At 42.3% G+C, this 22,363-nt stretch overlaps 1 protein-coding gene across 7 annotated transcripts in view; it reads right to left on the bottom strand.

Annotated features, from left to right (window-relative positions):
• FAM13C (family with sequence similarity 13 member C) overlaps positions 1-22,363 on the bottom strand; it is a 142,702-nt gene extending 120,339 nt beyond the window's left edge. For 6 of the 7 annotated variants that reach the window (XM_052798904.1, XM_052798907.1, XM_052798908.1 and 3 more), the window contains exons 1-4: positions 22,271-22,363; positions 21,858-22,067; positions 19,897-20,080; positions 6,749-6,884 (exon numbers count right to left, since the gene is read on the bottom strand). In XM_052798904.1, coding sequence (XP_052654864.1) covers positions 6,749-6,884; positions 19,897-20,080; positions 21,858-22,067; positions 22,271-22,295 — 555 coding nt within the window. In that variant the 5' untranslated portion in view covers positions 22,296-22,363. Of the gene's footprint in view, positions 1-6,748; positions 6,906-19,896; positions 20,081-21,857; positions 22,068-22,270 lie in introns of those variants that run through there. The other variant, XM_052798909.1, reaches the window with a different exon arrangement.

Here is a 22,363-nt window from a genome sequence, read left to right as displayed (position 1 = left end):
GCGTCCATCTAAATTACCAGCCACACAAGCCAACCCGTGCGTACTAAGCCAAACTGCAGTAATGTTTGCTACATTAGAAACAGTCTTTGAACTGACTAGAAATGCATTTGGAAAAAAACGTACATATGGAGCTGTTGTGTTTATTTGCTCTTAAAGTCTGAAGTGTCACATTGGTTTCTCCATAATATTCTTAGAGGCTTTTTCCACTTATTCCTCCCCCTTTTTTCTACAAATCTCTCTTTTTTTTTTCTTTTAAAAAAGATGTATCAGTAAATCAGGACGACTTGGACTAAACTTTTCTAACCATGAACCCTGGGGAACAGGTGTGGCATGCAACTTCACCATACATTTCCTTTTGTTTCTCATGGTTTTGGCTTAATTGCATTTGGATTTTTATTACAGGCATATTTCATCCCTTTGCTTTTTCATAGCATAATAAAAAGGTAGCCAGTACTTAGTTTGATAGTTCTGGAAACTATTTAGCAGAAATGCTGACTCATGAACATGAATTTCCTTTTTTACTTGAAGCAAAGAAATTAAACAATGCAGACTCTGCTCTACAGCAAAACCCCAAATAAACTGGGAGAGAGTGAAACTGCATTAGGCTATAACGCTAATATGCTTTAAAGATTCAGCCAAGCCTTTCTGCATGTAACTACGATAAGTGCTACCCCTATTCTTCTCTCAGGTTGTGTTAAGTACTTAAGCATGTTTGCATATTTGCTAGAATAGGTGAAATAAACTAAAGAGTAACAAAGCAGTCTAGGAATTCGGGGGGGGGGGGGTGAAGGCAGCTGGAGAGGAATCTGTGCATTCAGAATATGCCTATTAAATTCACTGTTGCACAGCTCTGCAACTAACTACAATTAAATGAACTACAATTAACTACAGTTAAATGAAAAATGAGATTTTGGGTTTTTTTTCCTGACACTGAATTTTTTTTTCATGTTTGTATTTTAACTCTACATTTCCTCTGCTTTTCTGAAAACATTTCCTACTCCCATCCCTAACCTTGCATGAAATGAGAAGCCACTAAGGGTTTAAAATGTCTTTTATTCCCCCTGCTATTACAGCCAATGACAAGTAAAAAGGCTGAAATATTTTGATAGTTACATATCACAAGCCTTTCAGTAAAAATACTTTTAATTTCCTAAGCGTTGATTTTCCTATCAAAGACCTCACTTCTGACATTTTTTCAAAAAGCCCTGATCATCAGCAAACAAATCAAATTGCTCGCGTACACCAAAGAAAAGGAATACAAAGGTGGTAAGAGATTTTATTGGTAGTCCTGCTGAGGTAAGGAAGGTGACATGAGCATAAAATAAAAAAGGCTTGCATTTCATAATGGTTTGGAGGTGAATTCTTACCCTTCCTCCATGCCCCTCTGATATCAGTTAATTACCTGATGAAGGAAGGGGCTGATGTTCTGATACATTACAAAAATAGAAATGTAATACCTAGTTTTAAGATAGTTACTCAGAACATATTAAGGGTTATGTTCAAAGCAAATAACAGCTCTGGAGTGAGAGAGAACAACGCTGACACCAAGTGGAAGAAAACGCTGCCGGCTCCATTCTCTATTCCAACCTTCAGATGACTGAAAATCTCAGAGCTGCAAATCTTAGGTTTAGGTGTTGTGGTAAATTTTTTAAACATCAGAGGAAGACCACACAGATCATCTGAAAGCAGAAATCTGTTATCCTAATGTGTACACTAGCTGATTAATTATAATCCTCTTCCTTGTAGCGTAGCTGATCTTAGCAGGCAAAGCAACTGGCTGCTGCTCTGAACACATCAGGTATTATTCTCCTTCACAAATTGCAGATAAAACTCCTTAATCTGTAATCTACATAAATTCTGGGAGACTGACTGTGGTAGGAGCTTTTGATATGCTCTGGTCACAGCAAAACCAAAAACGGGCATTCACAAACTGAGAAGTAACAAAGATGAGTCTCCACTGAGTTGGTTTCTGTACAGCATACTGTCTTCAAAACATATTTTCCAGGCCAGGAAAGGCCTGTATCAGTGACCAGTCTTAGAAGGACCTTCCCCTCTCACACACTTTATATCATTATTGAATGACAGACAGTGATCAGTGTAATCAGCTAGTGTGACTGCCTGAGCTTTGTTCTTGTATTACTGATTGCAGCGAAGAATCTCAGGATTTCAGTTCAACCAGCTTCCTTCTTCCATGCTCAAGCTACTTGTTACAGTAAAGCACAGCTGACGGTGTGCTTCATATCACACAGAGCACACCCTCTCCTGCCAATATTCTCTCATAGTGCAGCTTTCCCCAGACAAAAAAATTAAATTACTAAAGTCTACTTATTGGGGGGATGGGGAAGAGAAAAACATAGATAGCAGCAAAACCCACTAAGTCATAGAAAGGGGTTGAAGTGTGACAGCAGTGTCCTGGAGCACTTGTACAGCAAGTCAAGCGAAACCCCCAGCAATGCTAGAGCAAACATTAAATCAGTGACATTCCCTCCACACCCTGTGGTTTGCTAAAAATGGAGACCAGGCTAGCTTGTAGTTTCCAAGTTATGGATTTCCAGTACAAAGGACAGTCTGCTGCAGATCACAGGCACAGCACAGAAAAAGGACCTCACTCTCTCCATACCCTATTCCCTCCACCAACAGGCAGAAAGGCTCCAGCCCTGAAGACCTGGAAGGAGTAATGAGTACTCCAGCCACATCCACTTTGGTGGTTTTAAGTCACACTTGCCTGGGATACAGCAGTTTTTATCGATTCCTTATGCCTACAGTCAGTAAAATATTCTGCATTGTTTATCCAGAAGAAAAAAAAAATATATCTTTACAATCTATTGGCTACAATTTTTGTGGAGACCTAGATCCTACTTTGATCCTAAACGTATGGCATTTTTTTATCCAGTCTTCTGGTTTGGGGAGTACTCAAATACAAAATTAAAACTTAATGTTTAATGAGTCCATGTTTTGCTAAATTTACAAAGGTTACGTAAAATAGTTTTTCTGTGGAATGGGAAATAATATGAAGAAGTCTTTCTATAATGTAACAGCAGCCCCTACAGAAACATTGACAAATCTGGCAGTTCACATGGTGCACACAGGATTTGCTATGTTCACATATTTGCTATGCTCCTAAATTTAGGAAAAATTAAGAGCCACAAATAGGAATTGGAACTACATTCTCCTATCCAAGAAAAATTATTTTGACAAGACAATTTAGTCTAACTTGGAAATTTCAGTTTACTAGATCATGCGATAATGTCTGGTTGGTTGGTTGGTTGTTCATTCTGAAAGATTTCAGCTAATTCCACAAGCATTGTCATGGGATTAGCAAAGGAAAACATCAGTTAAATTATTGCTCTCCTCCAAACTGAGGACAGTCCACTTAGGAAACCACTATTCTTTTTTATGGCAACTTCAGATGAGAGTGAGGCACTACATTTTTTTCACAGAACAGGGTTAATGCCAAAACATCCATTTCCTCTTTGAAAAAGGCTAAAAACCTGAGATGGACAAAACTCTCCAGACCACAAAAGCCTTCCCAACAAAACCATAATTTGAGTAGATAAAGTCTCCATGAAATATTTAGTTGCACTATTCCGACCAACTACAAACCACAGTGCAGTTTCAGAAATTCAGTCAGAGGTGTCTGTGGTCAACCTGCAGGGCCAGGATACTGTCCAGCTCCACTTCCCCAGCCCACTGGATCTCTGCAATCCCTTTATAATGGGGTTCCATGATTGTAGGGAGTAACTGCATGGGATCCAATCAATAGGCAGTCCCTGCAGCCTTGCCGATACACAGAGAAGGATGCATAAAAGGACAAAGGAAGAAAAGAAAACAAGAAATGAGACTCATTCCCTCAGGGTGTAGGCTTTTCTTCTAATGAACCCCATGCTTTAATGGAGGTACATGCAGTGGCTTGTGCACACCCATAAAGTCATGCTTCTGTTTGTTTGCAAGACAAAGGTAGCGTGCGTAAATCAGGAAGGATTTATCTATGACTTCTGTACAAAAAGGAGATATGAAAAAACACTCTTGGACTAGATGCAAAAAAAAATCCATAGTCAACTTTTATCTAGAACATAAGATTCAGAAATTATGAGGGCAAACATCATGACAAATTGCTATTAGCAAGGTTTGGTTCATAATTTAATTACACTATAGAAGTTAAGCTAATCTTGTACACCTCCAACACAGCTAGTGATACGCTTCAGGTTAAACACAGTTATCTAGAGAGGCCTCAGGTCAAAACAAACACCACAGTGTCTAACCTCTTTTTAAAAAATGATTTAAGCCGAACAAGAAAATCAGTTTAGTACCAGTGCAGTTCGTGAGCTAGACAGAAGGTTATAGGACAGCATTAAATGTTAGTGGACTCTCGGGAGGAGGAATTAAAATAAATAAATTAAAACACGCCCAAACCCCAAACAAACAAAACAAACAGAAAAAAACTAAAACCAACCAACCAAAAAACCTGGCAGGATTTTACAGCATTCCAAATCGTTTTTTACAAAAAAAAAAAATATGTACAACATACAATGGCCAGGAAAAAGTACAAGCTAAAATATATAGTAGCTTGGATATATCTTTTAAACCACTATCTTCAGATGGTATAGATGGCTGTGAATAGTCTACTCTGCAGCCTATTCTCGATAGTTCTGAACTGTTGAGAAACTTGCAAATTCTTCTCCCCATCTGTCAGTCTGAATCAGCCTGCAGATACAGAGTTAAGTGGGATGACTCCTGGCACTTCAAGATACTAAGAGCTCTGCTCAGGAGCAATCAATCTTGCCCATCTCAGACTACAAACAACACAACTGAAGGTTAAGCCTATGTCATCTGTATGGCATGCCTGTCAGATTGGTATGGCTTTAATTTTTAAAGCTCAATTAATTAGGGTAACATATAATGTTGGGGGGGTGAGGGAGGGGAGGCACCCCAACAACAACAAAAAGCCCCACATGAGTTAAGTAGTCTAAATGTAAGTATCTGTGTAAATGCTTTAAGTTATTTCATGAGAAACAGCCAATAAAAGCAAGTTTCATTTCCAGGAAGCAACGAGGGATCTGAGCCAGGTTTGCCATTTCACTTTTTGCTTGCTTTGCTGGAACTAGAACATGCACTTTTAATATGTTTAGTTTGTAAACCTAACTTTGATGTTTCCAGTTTAGTGGACTTTGAGCAATTGTTATATTATGAAAGATGGAGAGTAGCTATCCAATGTGCTGGGTTTCCTGCCAGAAATTACAAAAACAAGATCAACCACAGAATACTGACTCCCTTCTCACCCACAGATGGGATTTCTTTCATAAACTTACCTCAGAGCAGGAGAGTGCCTCATGGCTATGCCTTGTCTGAGGTTTTATTAAAGAACTTGAAAGGATCTTTTCAGCAGAATTCTTTCCCACATCACCACAATCCCAGACAGACTGTGACATTTTGCAGAATTACAGGGAGTGAAGTTGCTTCTAAAACAAAAGCACTGCAATAGAAAGCCAAGTTTCCTGGCTACTCTAATACCTTTCCAATTTCCTTTAGCTGCTGACGCTTCTTCTAGTTTTGCAAGCAAAAGCAGATATAATAGGATAGCTAATATTTTGATCTTGCATGCTCATTTGAGTAGAGGTTGCAGGAATTCTCAGAGTTGGTAGTGACATGGGACATCTTCAGAGAGTAAGGGGAGCTGGAGGCATGGGCTTTAACGCTTGTCTTTGTGTGAAATTATCCTAGTTTTAGATTTGGGGCCATGTCCTGTGACGTAGCAGGAATATTTCAGAAACATCCTTGTATCAGTGTATTCTGTTCTCTGTACCTGTGGCTGTACAGGATTTATTTCAAAGGAGAGGTGCCGAGGAGCATTACAGTCTCAATATTCATTTTGGGATATATAATATGCTCTAATTACTGAATTTGACTTTGTATTAGAAGTCTGGTAGTTTTCCTTAACAGAGATACTTGGAGAAAGAAGCCAGGAAATTAAAGAGTCACAAACATGAGTAGCATGATCTACAATTACATGTAATGCAAATCTCTCATAATCTTTCATCTGATCTGGCACACTGCTATCAATCTAGTCATGAACTGCCAGGATGTGAGGTAACTGCATGGTGCAGTATTAAACTGTAGGTTTTGCTACAGCATTTCCTTCATGTCTTTTCCTAAAAATCAATTTCAGGTTAAGCGGCAATGATACATCATATCACAAACTGAAAACAAAACTTATACTGACCCTCTCCCTAAACCAGCATTTGTATATCATGTTTCTTCCACCAGGAGGTTTTTGACAAAAAAAGGAATCAAAGTACTAACAATGTTTTAGAAAAGAATATGCCCAAGGAGAGGCTGAAACATACACAGTGAGATCCAGAACGGTAAGAGGAGTTTCACCCTTCTGGTTTTGCTTTCTTGCATTGTCAATGTATAGCCAAACACACATACAAAATAAAAAGTTCTTCACTCAAGGTAAAAATCCAGTGGCTTTGATCTAACAAAGCTTGGCATTGAGATATTTAAAGTGGAACAATTTGGGATTTTATTCTTGACCTTTTACTTTTATACTTGCATTTTTTTTTAAATCAGAATTTTAAACACTCATGTTTCCCCTCTAGCTTAGGCATATGATGAATATTTACATTGCTGGCAATAAGCTATAGTAATTAATTACACTATGCATAAGCAAATATATTTCCATTTGTAGGTTTCAACCCAATGAAGCACTTTTGATTACTTGCTGAGTTAATTAACGTAACTTTCTTACCTGAAGGCCATCTGCTTGTCTCTCTGAGAAACAAGGGTTCAGATCAACAAAAAGCATCTCGTGGTGTTGAAGCAAATACAGCAGGAGGCCATTGTAAAGCTTTTGTTCTTCACAAGCCAAGGGACTGACAGGGATTCTAAGGGAAGAGGAGATGGATTAAGTTTAGGAGCTCTCAGATCAGGGGCTAATGATGAATCACACAGTGAGCCCCTCAGTACCCAAGGCAATTCAGCAAAGCAGCCAGTTGGGCAACTAGATAAAACAGAGTTCCAGCCTCATTTCCAACAAGCAACTGTTGGGACAGGGACTGGCCTAATTTGGTGGGTTCACAACACTGGGAGCCTCACAGTGATGGAGCCCCAGTTTGCTGGAACAGTTCAGAACACAATGAATCTTTGAAGCAGCACAGCAAAATAGCTGGAACCTGACAGTAACTCAGACATGAAGTTCATAAAATCAAGGATGAAGAGGACTAAAAAAGCCCTGGAAATCTGCCATCAGTCACTGGCATTGGGGGTGGAAGAGAACAGTTTTGTTCCAGCTTATTTTATGAAGGTGAACTTTGATGGCTAGAATGTCTTATTACCAGAACTGCCTGGAAAAAAAAAACCCATAAGTAAGAAGTTTCAGTGTAATAATTTATAAATTCACAGACATCAGGCACATCATGCAGTGGAACTTCTGGATGCTCCCATTAACAGGTTTTTTGGTTGTTTTTTTCCTCTTTCTTTTCACTCTTTTTTTTTTTTTTAAATAAATAGTAGTTGAACTTCTACTATCCACACAAGTAGACTAAGTTGGAATCATTTAATTAAAGTCAAGGGATTCTTTATACGGGATTCTAATCTCACTCCCTGAAGGAACTATGTATTCCCCCCATGAACTATTTGGAAGCTTGAAGGACATTTACATATATGCTGTCACCTTAATCCAGCTTCTCCAGCCATGCTGAACCAACTCAGTTCCACCCAGCACAATATTAATATTTAAACAAGAAATTCATAAACTCTGGAGACTAATGTGGAGACATACACACACCAGTCTCTGTTTTCCAAATCAGTACATTCATTATTAATTTGTGATTTTAAAGTACAAATATACACACTGGGCCCAGTCCAATTGCTTTCATTCATGTTCTTCTTTTGTAAACTTACCGTTGTTTCTGTAAGAACTTGAGTTTGGGCTCCTTTTGAAAGAAGGTGGTTTAAGCAGAGTTATAGCCAGGTACAATGTAGACAGATTTACAGGATAAACTACGGTGTCATCACTTCTTTCTTTAGGGTTGGCTAACATTTCTGCTTCTTGGATTCTTATTCTTCTCAGGACAGACTCAATTTCTCCACAAAAAACAAGTCTGCATGTAAAACCTGGCTGACCAAGCAACAGCCTTTCCTGCATACAACAATCCTAAGAGATTATTCATTGCTTACCCAAACATTAACACCCTCAACTCACAGGCCATACAAGCAATCTTTTTAGTCCCTTGCCTTCTTTTTCATCTTCTTTCTTTAACTTAGACATATGTTCCCTGTCGTGGTTTAACCCCAGCCAGCAACTAAACACCACGCAGCCGCTCACTCACTCCCCCCCACCCAGTGGGATGGGGGAGAAAATCGGGAGAAGAAGCAAAACCCGTGGGTTGAGATAAGAACGGTTTAATAGAACAGAAAAGAAGAAACTAATAATGATAATGATAACACTAATAAAATGACAACAGCAATAATGAAAGGATTGGAATGTACAAATGATACGCAGTGCAATTGCTCACCACCCGCCGACCGACACCCAGCCAGTCCCCCGAGCGGCGAATCCCTGCCCCCCACTTCCCCGTTTCTGTACTGGATGGGACGTCACATGGTATGGAATACACCGTTGGCCAGTTTGGGTCAGGTGCCCTGGCTGTGTCCTGTGCCAACTTCTTGTGCCCCTCCAGCTTTCTCACTGGCTGGGCATGAGAAGCTGAAAAATCCTTGACATTAGTCTAAACACTACTGAGCAACAACTGAAAACATCAGTGTTATCAACATTCTTCGCTCTGAACTCAAAACATAGCACTGTACCAGCTACTAGGAAGACAGTTAACTCTATCCCAGCTGAAACCAGGACATTCCCGAACCCATTCTACCAGCTGTTAACTCCTTACTAGCAAGGAGCACTCCACAAGTTGTTCATGAAAATAAACAGCTCTCGCCCTACTTATTGGGTCCCACTTTCCCTTACAGGCAGCCTATGTTTCAGGTGCCCAGTTCTCATTTAATCTTAAAACAAATCTAAGCTATACTCTGTGATGTGACCCTGCAGCTGACTCCAAATAGCAATGTCTGCTCATCCGCAGATATTCACAGGTGGCAACAAGTGTGTCTTCCAAATATAGAAAATACATTTTTAGTTTTATCTGCAACCACCTTCCACAATGACTTTCAGTTAATCTGTAAAATAATCACTTCCTGCCTCTTCAGATACTTTTGCTGTTAGCAGAAACTATATTATCAGGCTGACACTAGGGGAACCATATTCACACACTGCTAAATCCAGGAACACGTTCCTAGGAAGAGCACAGCTCCTGAAGTATATTCTGCACTTCAATAAAGCCCTGTAATCAGTTGTAGTGCAAATCAAACACAGGAGGACACTCACTACAAATAAGAAACAATTAAAACTTGATCATCAGGAATCAGCTACTCGTTTCCTTGAGTCTAAACCTTTCAAAGTTGCTTTGCCACAAAGTGCAAGCTAGAAGATCCATACAGTCCCTTGCCTTGGCTTTGTTCAGGAGATCTGCCAAGGTTCCCTACTGGCAGCGGCTTGCTGCAAATTTACAGAAAGAATGAGTCAAAGTAAGTAGAAGCAAACAGCTGGTTGGCTAGCATCTGTCCTGGGTTCAGCTGGGATAGAGTTAATTTTTACAGGAACCTGGGAGGTGGGGGGGGGGGCATAGCCGGGGCAGCCGACCTGAACTAGCCAAGGAGCTATTCCATACCATGTGACATCATGCTCAGTATATAAAGGGGGAGCGGGCCGGGGGGAGGGCTCGGGACTTTCGGTGGTGGAGCATCGGGTTCCGGGTGGTGAGCAGTTGCACTGTGCATCACTCTTTTTGTATATTCTTTCATTAGTACCGTTGTTGTTGTTGTAACCTTTTTTTTGTGTTGTCCCAGTAAACTGCCCTTATCTCAACCCTCGAGGTTCCAGGGGTTTTTTTCTTTTCTCCCCTCCGTCTCCTCCCTATCCCACCGGGGGGGGGGGCGGGAGGAGTGAGCGAGCGGCTGCGTGGTCCTTTGTTACCGGCTGGGCTGAAACCACGACAGTCCTTTTTTGGCGCCCAACGTGGGGCAGGAAGGGTTGAGATAACGACAGATCTGGCCAGAGCGTGTTGAAACAAATTTGTCATACGCATTTCTTCTATTAGATAAATAGATGTTAGTCACAATGTTGATTCATTTGTTTACATGGTGGCGTTTTGTAAGTTCTTATGTGCTCTATGTATTGCCTGTAGTCACGTTTCTCACCTCTGGAAGAGTGATTGGGATTATCATTTTGCTGTACTGGGCAATGTCGACTTGTGAAATGATTACATCACTGGTCATGAGGTTAAGCTGGTATCTGTATGAGGCAGTGATATCATTTCCATACTTCGGGCACCTTCTATCGGATTTTATTGGTAATTACACTCACTCCATGGGGAAGTTAGGGGGGGATACTTCCCCCCCATCCGTTCGCCTCCCTTCTCTCCTTCCGACTAATTACAACAGCTTTTGAGAATTTTGAATATCCTTGGGATGCACAAGCCAGCGTGCTGTTAGTGCTATGCCTCCTGAATATGTTTCAGGTCTTGTTTAGGGCTACAAAAAGGCTCTTTAAGAGTACCACCCAGAGATCTGCCCCAAAGCTGGATATTCATGGGTGGCACGGCATGTGGGAGGATATGGGCAGGTATCTAGAGAACTTCTCACCTCCAGTGGCTTGGAAGTTCACTCCTGAACAACTACAGAACCCTCATGAAGTGGTAGAATATTTGAAAGAAAAATGCTGTGGCTATTCCAAAGACGTACAACTCGCTGCACTGTGCTGGGCCCTGGCCAGTATCTACCAAACACTGCTTGATATTAGGCGGCACCCTCAGGGGGAAAAAGGGGAAAAGATGAAAAACAGGACAACAGGCACCGTGGTTACCCAACCCCGACAACAGGCACCGTGGCTACCCCAACCCCGGTGACAGATACTGCAGCTAAACCAGAGAACCAACCTGTGCCAGTATCAGTCACCCCTGTACAGAAAAAGAAACACACAAAGAAATCAGTTCGCTTAGTGAGAGATGAAGATGAACCAGGGTCATCGCGAGAACAGGAGGAAGAGGCAGAACCTGAAATAATTACCCGATCTCTATCCCTGAGTGAGTTGCGTGACATGCGAAAAGATTTTAGCCACCACCCAGGTGAGCACATTGTTACCTGGCTGCTCCGATGCTGGGATAATGGGGCTAGTAGTGTGGAATTAGAGGGTAAGGAAGCCAAGCAGTTGGGATCTCTGTCTAGGGAAGGGGGCATCGACAAGGCGATTGGGAGAAAAACACAAGTCCTCAGCCTCTGGAGGTGACTTCTGTTAGGTGTAAAGGAAAGATACCCCTTCAAGGATGAAGTTACATGTCACCAAGGCAAGTGGACCACCATGGAGAGAGGTATCCAGTACCTGAGGGAATTAGCTGTGCTGGAGGTGATTTATAATGATCCAGAAAATGCGCAGTCACCCACAGATCCAGATGAAGTCCAATGCACACAACCGATGTGGCGGAAGTTTCTACGAAGTGCGCCACCAACCTATGCCAACTCATTGGCAGTAATGTCCTGGAAAGAAGGCTATGGACAAACGGTGGATGAATTGGCTGTCCAACTCCGGCAATATGAAGGAAGTCTCTCTTCCTCCCTACGGGCCTGTGTCTCAGCTGTAGAGGAATTGTCCCGAGAGTTCCAGCGATTCAAAGTGGATATGTCCTCCTCCCCACCTGTACAGGCTCGCATCGCAGCTATTGGGAGTAAGCACTCCTCTGCCCAAGAGAGAGGAGAGAGAAAGTACACACGACGGGCTAACCTGTGGTTTTACCTGCGTGACCATGGAGAGGACATGAGGAAGTGGGATGGAAAACCTACCTCAGTCCTGGATGCACGGGTACAGGAGTTGCGAGAAAAAGCAACCAGAAAAGAGGATTCTTCTTGGAAAGCTGCTGCTCCAGTTTCCCGTGAGCAGTCCCCCAGATGCAGTAGATGGGCTGATGCCATTTCTGATCCTCTTGAAGGGACTTCTGATTCATGTGTGCGAAAAGTGAGTAACGGATATTCTAACCAGGATTAGAGGGGCCCTGCCTCCAGCCAGGTGGAGGAGAGGGACAACCGAGTCTACTGGACAGTGTGGATTCGATGGCCTGGCACGTCCGACCCACAGGAATATAAGGCTCTAGTAGACACTGGTGCACAATGCACCCTAATGCCATCAAGTTATAAAGGGGCAGAACCCATCTGTATCTCTGGTGTGACAGGGGGATCCCAAGAGCTAACCGTATTGGAAGCTGAAATGAGTCTAACCGGGAATGAGTGGCATAAACACCCCATTGCAACTGGCCCAGAGGCCCCGTGCATCCTTGCTATAGATTATCTCAGGAGGGGGTATTTTAAGGACCCAAAAGGGTACCGTTGGGCCTTTGGTATAGCTGCATTGGAGACGGAGGAGATTGAACAGCTGTCTACCCTGCCTGGTCTCTCTCAAGACCCTTCGGTTGTGGGGTTGCTGAAGGTTGAAGAACAACACGTGCCAATTGCTACCACGACGGTGCACCGGCGGCAATATCGCACCAACCGAGACTCCCTGATCCCCATCCATAAGCTGATTTGCCAATTGGAGAGCCAAGGAGTGATCAGCAAGACTCACTCACCTTTTAATAGTCCCATATGGCCCGTGCGGAAACCTAATGGGGAATGGAGACTAACAGTAGATTATCGTGGGCTGAATGAAGTCACGCCACCGCTGAGCGCTGCTGTGCCAGATATGTTAGAGCTTCAATATGAACTGGAATCAAAGGCAGCTAAGTGGTATGCCACAATTGACATTGCTAATGCATTTTTCTCCATTCCTTTGGCAGCGGAGTGCAGGCCACAGTTTGCTTTCACTTGGAGGGGCGTCCAGTACACCTGGAATCGACTGCCCCAGGGGTGGAAACACAGCCCCACTATTTGCCATGGACTGATCCAGGCTGCACTGGAAAAAGGTGAAGCTCCAGAACACCTGCAATACATTGATGACATCATTGTATGGGGCAACATGGCAGAAGAAGTTTTTGAGAAAGGGAAGAAAATAATCCAAATCCTTTTGAAGGCTGGTTTTGCCATAAAAGAAAGTAAGGTCAAGGGACCTGCACAGGAGATCCAGTTCTTAGGAGTAAAATGGCAAGACGGGCGTCGTCAGATCCCTATGGATGTGATCAACAAAACAGCAGCTATGTCCCCACTGACTAATAAAAAGGAAACACAGGCCTTCTTAGGTGTTGTGGGTTTTTGGAGAATGCATATTCCAAATTACAGTCAAATTGTAAGTCCTCTCTACCAAGTTACTCGGAAGAAGAATGATTTCAAATGGGGGCCTGAGCAACGACAAGCCTTTGAACAAATTAAGCGGGAGATTGTTCATGCAGTAGCTCTTGGGCCGGTCCGGGCAGGACAAGATGTTAAAAATGTGCTCTATAGTGCAGCTGGGGAGAATGGTCCTACCTGGAGCCTCTGGCAGAAAGCACCTGGGGAGATCCGAGGCCGACCCCTGGGGTTTTGGAGTCGGGGATGCAGAGGATCCGAGGCTCGCTATACTCCAACTGAAAAAGAGATATTGGCAGCATATGAAGGAGTTCGAGCCGCCTCAGAAGTGGTTGGTACTGAAGCACAGCTCCTCTTAGCACCCCGACTGCCAGTGCTGGGCTGGATGTTCAAAGGGAAAGTCTCCTCTACACATCATGCAACTGATGCCACGTGGAGTAAGTGGGCCGCACTGATCACACAACGAGCTCGCATAGGAAACCCCAGTCACCCAGGAATTGTGGAAGTGATCATGGACTGGCCAGAAGGCAAAGATTTTGGAATGTCGCCAGAGGAGGAGGTGACACGGGCTGAAGAGGCCCCGCTGTATAATAAACTGCCAGAAAATGAGAGGCAATATGCCCTGTTCACTGACGGGTCCTGTCGCATTGTGGGAAAACATCGGAGGTGGAAGGCTGCTGTATGGAGTCCTACACGACTAGTCGCAGAAACTGCTGAAGGAGAAGGTGAATCGAGTCAGTTTGCAGAAGTGAAAGCCATCCAGCTAGCATTAGACATTGCTGAAAGAGAGAAGTGGCCAGTGCTCTATCTCTATACTGACTCATGGATGGTGGCAAATGCCCTATGGGGGTGGCTACAGCAATGGAAGAAGAGCAACTGGCAGCGCAGAGGTAAACCCATCTGGGCGGCCGCACTGTGGCAAGATATTGCTGTTCGGATAGAGAATCTGGTTGTAAAAGTACGTCACGTAGATGCTCATGTACCCAAGAGTCGGGCCACTGAAGAACATCAAAACAACCAGCAGGCAGATCAGGCCGCCAAGATTGAAGTGTCTCAGGTGGACCTGGACTGGCAACATAGGGGTGAGCTATTTATGGCTCAGTGGGCCCATGATACCTCGGGCCATCACGGAAGAGATGCAACATATAGATGGGCTCGTGATCGAGGGGTGGACTTGACCATGGACACTATCACGCAGGTTATCCATGAATGTGAAACATGTGCTGCAATTAAGCAAGCCAAGCGGTTAAAACCCCTGTCGTGTGGAGGGCGATGGCTGAAATATAAACAGTGGGAGGCCTGGCAGATTGACTATATCACACTCCCACAAACCCGCCAAGGCAAGTGCCATGTGCTTACAATGGTGGAAGCAACCACTGGATGGCTGGAAACATATCCTGTGTCCCACGCCACTGCCCAGAACACTATCCTGGGCCTTGAAGAGAAAGTTTTATGGCGACACGGCACTCCAGAAAGAATCGAGTCGGACAACGGGACTCACTTCCGAAACAACCTCATAGACACCTGGGCCAAAGAACATGGCATTGAGTGGGTATACCACATCCCTTATCACGCACCAGCCTCCGGAAAAATTGAACGATACAATGGACTGCTGAAAACTACATTGAGAGCAATGGGGGGTGGAACTTTCAAACATTGGGATACACATTTAACAAAAGCCACCTGGTTAGTTAATACTAGAGGATCTGCCAATCGGGCTGGCCCTGCCCAACCAAGACTTCCACATACTGTAGAAGGGGATAAAGTCCCTGTAGTGCGCATGAGAAGTATGTTAGGAAAGGCAGTCTGGGTTAGTCCCCCCTCAAGCAGAGACAAACCCATCCAAGGGGTTGTTTTTGCTCAGGGACCTGGGTACACCTGGTGGGTGATGCAGAAGGATGGGGAAGTTCGATGTGTACCTCAGGGAGATTTGATTTTGGGAGAGAATAGCCAGTGAATTAGGCTGTATGATATTTAACTGCTAAATAACCTGCCAATGTATGTCATTGTATCTATAGTGTCTATATACCATATCAAGGGTATTACTGTAAGAATTACCCAAATGACTGAAGGATGGACTTTGAAACTGAGCCAAGTACAACAGTGATAGAACTTGAACTGGTGCCCAGCAACTTCCTCAAGATCAGCCTCTTCGACCTGCAGGCCAAGGGTGTGGGTTGCACCAAATGTACCAGCCACAAGTTCCAGAGGCAGCATACAACAACCTAACACCTCACACCATCTCTCTTATCCTGAAGAACTGTTACAACAGATGGAGCCCCAAAGTCATGGACTAAATAAAATTGATGGACACATTGGAGGGATAGCCCATCGACTAAGGGAGTACTATTTGGGGGGGGGGGGGGGTCCATATACATATAAGACAAGGAAAGTGGTAGTAGTTGATTGGAAAATGTAAGATCTGGGCATGATGTAGATGGTATAGAATAAGGGGTGGATAATGTCCTGGGTTCAGCTGGGATAGAGTTAATTTTTACAGGAACCTGGGAGGTGGGGGGGGGGGCATAGCCGGGGCAGCCGACCTGAACTAGCCAAGGAGCTATTCCATACCATGTGACATCATGCTCAGTATATAAAGGGGGAGCGGGCCGGGGGGAGGGCTCGGGACTTTCGGTGGTGGAGCATCGGGTTCCGGGTGGTGAGCAGTTGCACTGTGCATCACTCTTTTTGTATATTCTTTCATTAGTACCGTTGTTGTTGTTGTAACCTTTTTTTGTGTTGTCCCAGTAAACTGCCCTTATCTCAACCCTCGAGGTTCCAGTTTTTTTTCTTTTCTCTCCTCCGTCTCCTCCCTATCCCACCAGAGGGGGGTGGGAGGAGTGAGCGAGCGGCTGCATGGTCCTTTGTTACCGGCTGGGCTGAAACCACGACAGCATCCTTGTGCACTCGTGCAAGAATTACTTACTGAAGTTAGTAGCAGAAATCTCTTTACCAAGGTGAGGCACACCAAAAGCACCCATAGAAATTTAAGTAACATCAGTTGAATCTCTGATAAAAGCAAAGCAACACATTCTCCTTGGCATTTACAGAGGCTAGCAGGACATGAAACAGCTCGCAAGAAGAGGGATGAATGGCAACAGAAATAAATAGTTTAGAGGATGAGCAGAAAGAAATCAACGAGTTGACTGAAGAGTGGAGCTTAGCAAAGAAAGTCTAGGGAGTAACCAACCTGTTACATGACGTAGCTACCACTTATGATTTTGGTTCCCTTACCTCCAAGGAGGTGAGGACATGAAAGCTGCATCATGCAAATGTTAAGACTGAAGTCTCAAAAGAAACAGATGCCAGGATCAAAAATCTAGAAGAAAAGCAATGTGAAAGATGATAGATAGAAAGTGAAGATAGCTTAACTCAGTCTCAGGGGCAAAAAATAGCATGAAGGAGGAAGGCCAGTAGAAGACATTGGAAGGAGCTGGTTTGCAAAGGAGACTAAGGTAAAATTAAAACGTTTTGCTCAGTTATGCTTGTTCTGAAACATACCTGCTTTTCTTATTCCCACTTGGGGTCCTACCACTCTGAACAGGGACAGGAAGCATATATAATAATAATATAACAGAATTTTTCCAATATGAAGATCATTTTAATCAAATATTCAATATAAGCAGCGTTAAAGTAAGGGGCTGCAACAGATTAAAAATAGAGAAGAGACTGCTTATTTAACATTCAGTTTTCACACAAACAGTGATACTAGTTTCCTAGCATTTAAAATTCACAATAATAGGAGTTTTCTGTGGCCCTGTAACTAGACTTCCAATAAAATACCTGTGCTAAGGCTTATATTTTTTGTGTTGCAATTACCATAGTTACTAATAGTGAAGTATATGCAGTTTAGGCTTGCAATGTATAATGAGCAGCGAGTTTTATATTCTAATTTTGTGTCCCCAAAGCCCATATGTGTTCCATGTGGAATGAATATTCCAACTCAGTCACTTCAGTGAAACTATAAGCATGACAGGTCTCCACAAATAAAAGCATCAACAGATTGAGACAGGTGATAATCACAGACAGAATTTACACTTGAATATAAATAGATCAAAAATTTAAAGTAAAAAGGCTTATAAACAAACTAGTTTACTTGTTTAATGTGAAAGAAGGAAGAAGTAATTGCACAAAAACACAGATTGCCAGAATACATGCAGAACGGTTTTAACACCTGCAACGTATTAGTGCCATAAGCGGAGCTGACATTACATCCAGAAGGTTATTTCAAACAATTGCATGGGGTATACATTTCTGCAGATTAGATCTAGAGTTGTTTTTTCCATAGCCTTCATGTTCTGACTGAACAACTATAGCAAGTACTACCCAACGTGTCTCACTTTCCAGTGAATCTACACTCTGGCTGCCAAATGTTTCATAATGTGGCAGCTAATTGCACTAATTCTTGCTCTGAAAGACGTAAAGCGTACTTATGACTTTTTTCCATGTCAGCAGATATGGTTTGCCACATTGGACCACCTCAAATTTTGCCACTCTACAGGACAATACAAATGGTTTATTCTGAACCATTCGAGGCCTCAGATCACTCAGCAGGAAGTGGAACAGCAATCTCACTGAGAGAAAATGCCAGTTGAAAGGCTCTCCTCTCCCCCCAGTTATCAAAACAGTGATTTTTCATAATCCTTGGAGGTAACTCTCCAAGGACAGCACTAGCTATACATTTTACAAAAAGCGAGCTCCAGAATAACTGGTTTCTCTCCCAGAGCTGGTGAGATCAGAATGACTGTAAAAAGCTGGAGTTAATGTTCATAGGGCAGATGCACTTCTATTTATGGTAGCTGTGCTGTCTTGACAAGTCACTGGCAGGGAAACCCGATGCTGATCAAGGCTTCTCAGACAGGTCATTGCCACAAGCATTTAGCTTAGCACTAAGTGTACTTTAAAAACCAGACAGAGGAACATGTTCAGCAGTAGCTGGACCATCTCCCAAAACAGAGTGGGATGCTTAAAAACTGAAACAGCTCATCAATCAATAAGGGAGCCTACTGGATTCTTATGTGTAGATACAGAAATCAGTGGGCAGACATTCAGACAATTTGGGAATGGAGATAAAGGAATAAAATAAAGTATTATTGCATGTGTGTGCATGCACAGAAGCCCCATGTAATAGCGAAGGGGGCCTGATGGCAAAAAAAGTGACAGTCAGAGCAGTTCGTATTGAGCTAGTGTGGGGGTCAAGGGATAGATTTTTGGTGAAGGCCTTTTGGCATCAGCCGTTTACCTGTTCATGTTATAAGTATCACCACTCAACTAACCCAGGCACTGGGAAGTAAACCTCATTTGCCTACACTCATTTACTAATTTTCGCATGCAGATATTAAGGAACTTGGGGTTTGGTTGCAGAACTGCTTTGTTCCCTCACGGAATATCCTCCATAGTGAAGCCTATTGTTACAGGAGTGAATGGCTTAACTGCTACCACACTACATGTTGTTAGATTCTTCTCTCGAGCTGTACTTTTGCTAAAGTAAGGGTCCTTTTACTTATATCACCTGCAAAGGCTATATGCTGGTACATCTGGTGATAAGCCCACAGAGCAGGTAAACAGACACAAACATTGAGACCTATGGAAACAGCAGCAAGGTTTAAGAGTGCAGTTCCCCAAAACAAAGCCTGTCATTGATTTCCAATATGCTCAGTACCAATTTTGCTGAATATATCTTTTTAATAACTTACTTGGCTTGCCATACAAAAAAAGTTAAAAATAACAAGGCCTCTTTGACTGCATAGAAAATACTAATTGTTAACATGCATATTTTGCAAAGCAGCATTGGCTTATAGTTCACATTAAGCTGGAATGTCTATGATCCACTAAACCAAAGGTTTACACATTGTAAGACAGGTATAAACATTTTAACATCCTCTAGTGTCAACATGAAGGATAGCATAAAGAAATAAATTCTTCCAGCTTCACTGGAAAATCCTCCATTATCACATCACTCTAGGCTGTTCCTTCTCACCACCTTGACTTGCATGACATATGCCCTCCCACCTTTCTTTTTCAGCATCCAGTTACATGTCCGCTCACCATCATGCCAAACATACCTTCTCTAGCTTCAGCCAAGCACTCACTGCTTGCAAGCTCAGCTAGCCTCTGCTCAGATGTCAACTTGCATTTTAGTGGCAAGGGCAGAATAAGTTACTTCTCTTTCTTGATAGAAGAGATTCCTTTCTCTGATATCAAATGCTATTACAAGGTCAAAAGTCAACCTTAGCTTTTCAGAATCAAGGCTAACAACTAAGTAGCCTCCACAGGCAGCACTTAGCTTAGTTAAGAAGAGGAGTAGTTCTCATTAAGCAGCACTCCATCCCTCATGCCTCTTCTCTTCAGATGGTTTCTTACTTGAGGCTGGACCTGTACAGTCAGTGCCTAACTGTATGAAGTTGGTCAGCCAGCTCAGAATCTGTCACATCTGTACTAACATACTATATAAGCATTTAACTTTCAAAATGCTCCACTTACTGTTGGACTTAAAGTTATGACAGAAAGCCTCATTGTAAAGTGTGATCTAGCAGTACTATCTAAGGTAGCTAAATAGAGAGTACTCACTTGAACAGAGCAGGTCCAAACACAATGGCTAGGTTTTCCAGAGTCATGAAATTCACTGCACTGTATGTTGCTACCTTTAACAGGAAAGCAGACAGGAACTGAAGAAGGTTTTGATGGGCTTTGGGCAGGCAGCTGAGCAATTGTCTCAGGTTCTCTATGCATTCTGTTGTGTGGATTTTGTGCTCTGCGGGGAAAAAAAAAAGTTATGACTTAGATATTCCTAATAATAACACAATTTCATCATAGACATTATTATAGATCTGAGAGAGAGGGAAAGTTTTAAAATATATTAGAGCAAAGTAAAGAATAAATATGTCCTAAACAAAGAATTTGTACACTAAACTTTGACAAAAATTTTCACATATTAATATTTAAATACCATGGATTTTCCAGATATTGAGTTTTATATACACTGTTTCTGCTATTCTTCCTGTTATGACAGAATCATCTAGCACTTGCTGCTTTTTTAATAGAATTGCAGGCAGTAGTCATGTACCTGAATCCTTAAAGCTGCCTTTAAAGATGCTACAAGATTGTCAGCCTTGGTTGTCCCCAGAGGTTTTACACATGCTGTAGGATTCTCATTAAGAGGAATAAGAAATTGTACCCTTTCAGCCCCACATCATCTTCATTTCCTGACTAATTGGTAGCTCTCAGTCTCAAAACATTTTTGCTCTATAAATATGCAACTGTAGTTACACAAGAGATGCTTAAAAACCTAAATTGGGGATACTTAGCATTTTCTTGGTTCTCATTCTTCAAAGAAGAGTTAAAAGGCAGAAAATGGGTTCACAAACAACTCTATCTGATCAGCATTTCAGAATTAGCATGATAAAGTCTCCTGGTTATTGGAACTGAGATGACAGTACTGCTCAATAACTGGCAGTTGATGCTTAAATTTGCCATAGATCACCAGGACACATCTGCGCAGCTTTGACATTGTGAATAGCAAATCATGCCCTAAAGGACAATTTAGCCCTAAAAAATACATTTCATAAAGGCCAAGACCCATGATGCTCAACCTATTAGTGAAAGATATGAAAAAGGGGATGGAAAGGGAAAAAAATATTTTAAGAAGTAATAAAAATAATAAAAAAACCAACAGCAAGACTGTTCAGGGTAGTCAAAACAAGGTGCATGCAAAAAACTGTAGATCTTTCAGCACAGACTTTCATAGTTCATGAAAATGACTCCTTTCTCTTTTTTTCCTTTTTTTTTTTTTGTAAATACATACATAACTTGGCACTTAGCAGATGAAGTTTGAACAAAAGCAACCTGCAATCTAACCCACAAAGACCACTTATTTGTACGCAAACACCTGAATTGGTTATCACTCAAAATCACTGGGCAGAATCATCTGAATGCATTAGCTCAGCCATTACAGACATGAATAGGGAACTAGACGGTGTATTGCTGTAGGTACTCATCTTGGCTTTCCATTCTGAACACTTCATGCTGCTCCACACACTGCTGTCCAAGAAGACTACAAGAAAACTAGTATAAAGCACTAAACAGGAACAAGGATGTACAAAAAGGCTCCTGTACAAGGGAATGGTAAATAGAGAAAGAGGCTTCAGCTTGGGAAAGAGAGAAGTGAGGCAGTGGCCATATAAAGGCACAAGCAGCATTATGACGGTGGTTAGGTTAAAAATAAAAATGTTATCTCAGTAATGAGTAAGGTATCCAATTTAAAAAGGAAGCATGCAAAAGAGGTACTTTCTCAAAGAATACAGGATTGGATTGCAGAATGTCTTGCCACTGGATGTTGGGGGGTCCAAAAGCCTTAATGAATTAAAAAAAAGACTATAGACAAGTTCATGGAAATCTGGTCCATCAAAAGCAATTAAACATCAGTCTCTGGTTAAGGAAACTTAAATCCTTGCTTATAGAAAGGTGCAATGAACACATTATCTGTCACTGTCAGAGAAAGGACAGAAGCTTGGAAGGTGCCCGTTCTGTACCTTGTAAAGTTTTTAGCAAGCCAGAACAGATGTTGTCTGGAAAAACAGCCACTGGCAGTTCTTTCAGAAAGAGTTTCAGGAGACTGGCCACAGAATCAACATCTCCATCACTAACAAGGTCTACTTTTTCTCCTTGATTGTATTTCTGCTTCAGTTTCTTGATTTTATTTACTGAGCCACTGATGCGAAATATACCGACACGCTCCAGACCTATTTAAGAAGAAATATGAAACAGTAAGCAATGGTTGCATTACCATACCTGCGTGATGAGAACTGGATCTCAAAAAGCAAGAGCTCCTCTAAGAAAGCGTAATAATTGTAAAAATAGACTTTTCAGTAGTTACAGCTGAAAAGTACAGCTTAAACAAAGAATAACAGTTTTCAGAGACCAAACAGAGAAAACATGAACTTACCAAATACTTCTAGGTACTCCACCATCTGTGTCACAAGAAAAGGAACTCCACATTGCGTTGCATCCTGTATGAGGGTTTCCAGAGGAACACCAA

This window comes from Harpia harpyja, chromosome 10 (assembly GCF_026419915.1).
Source record: "Harpia harpyja isolate bHarHar1 chromosome 10, bHarHar1 primary haplotype, whole genome shotgun sequence".
NCBI lineage: Eukaryota > Metazoa > Chordata > Aves > Accipitriformes > Accipitridae > Harpia > Harpia harpyja.
Note: the sequence above shows the minus strand (reverse complement) of the source record. Positions and strands in the feature narration are given on the sequence as shown.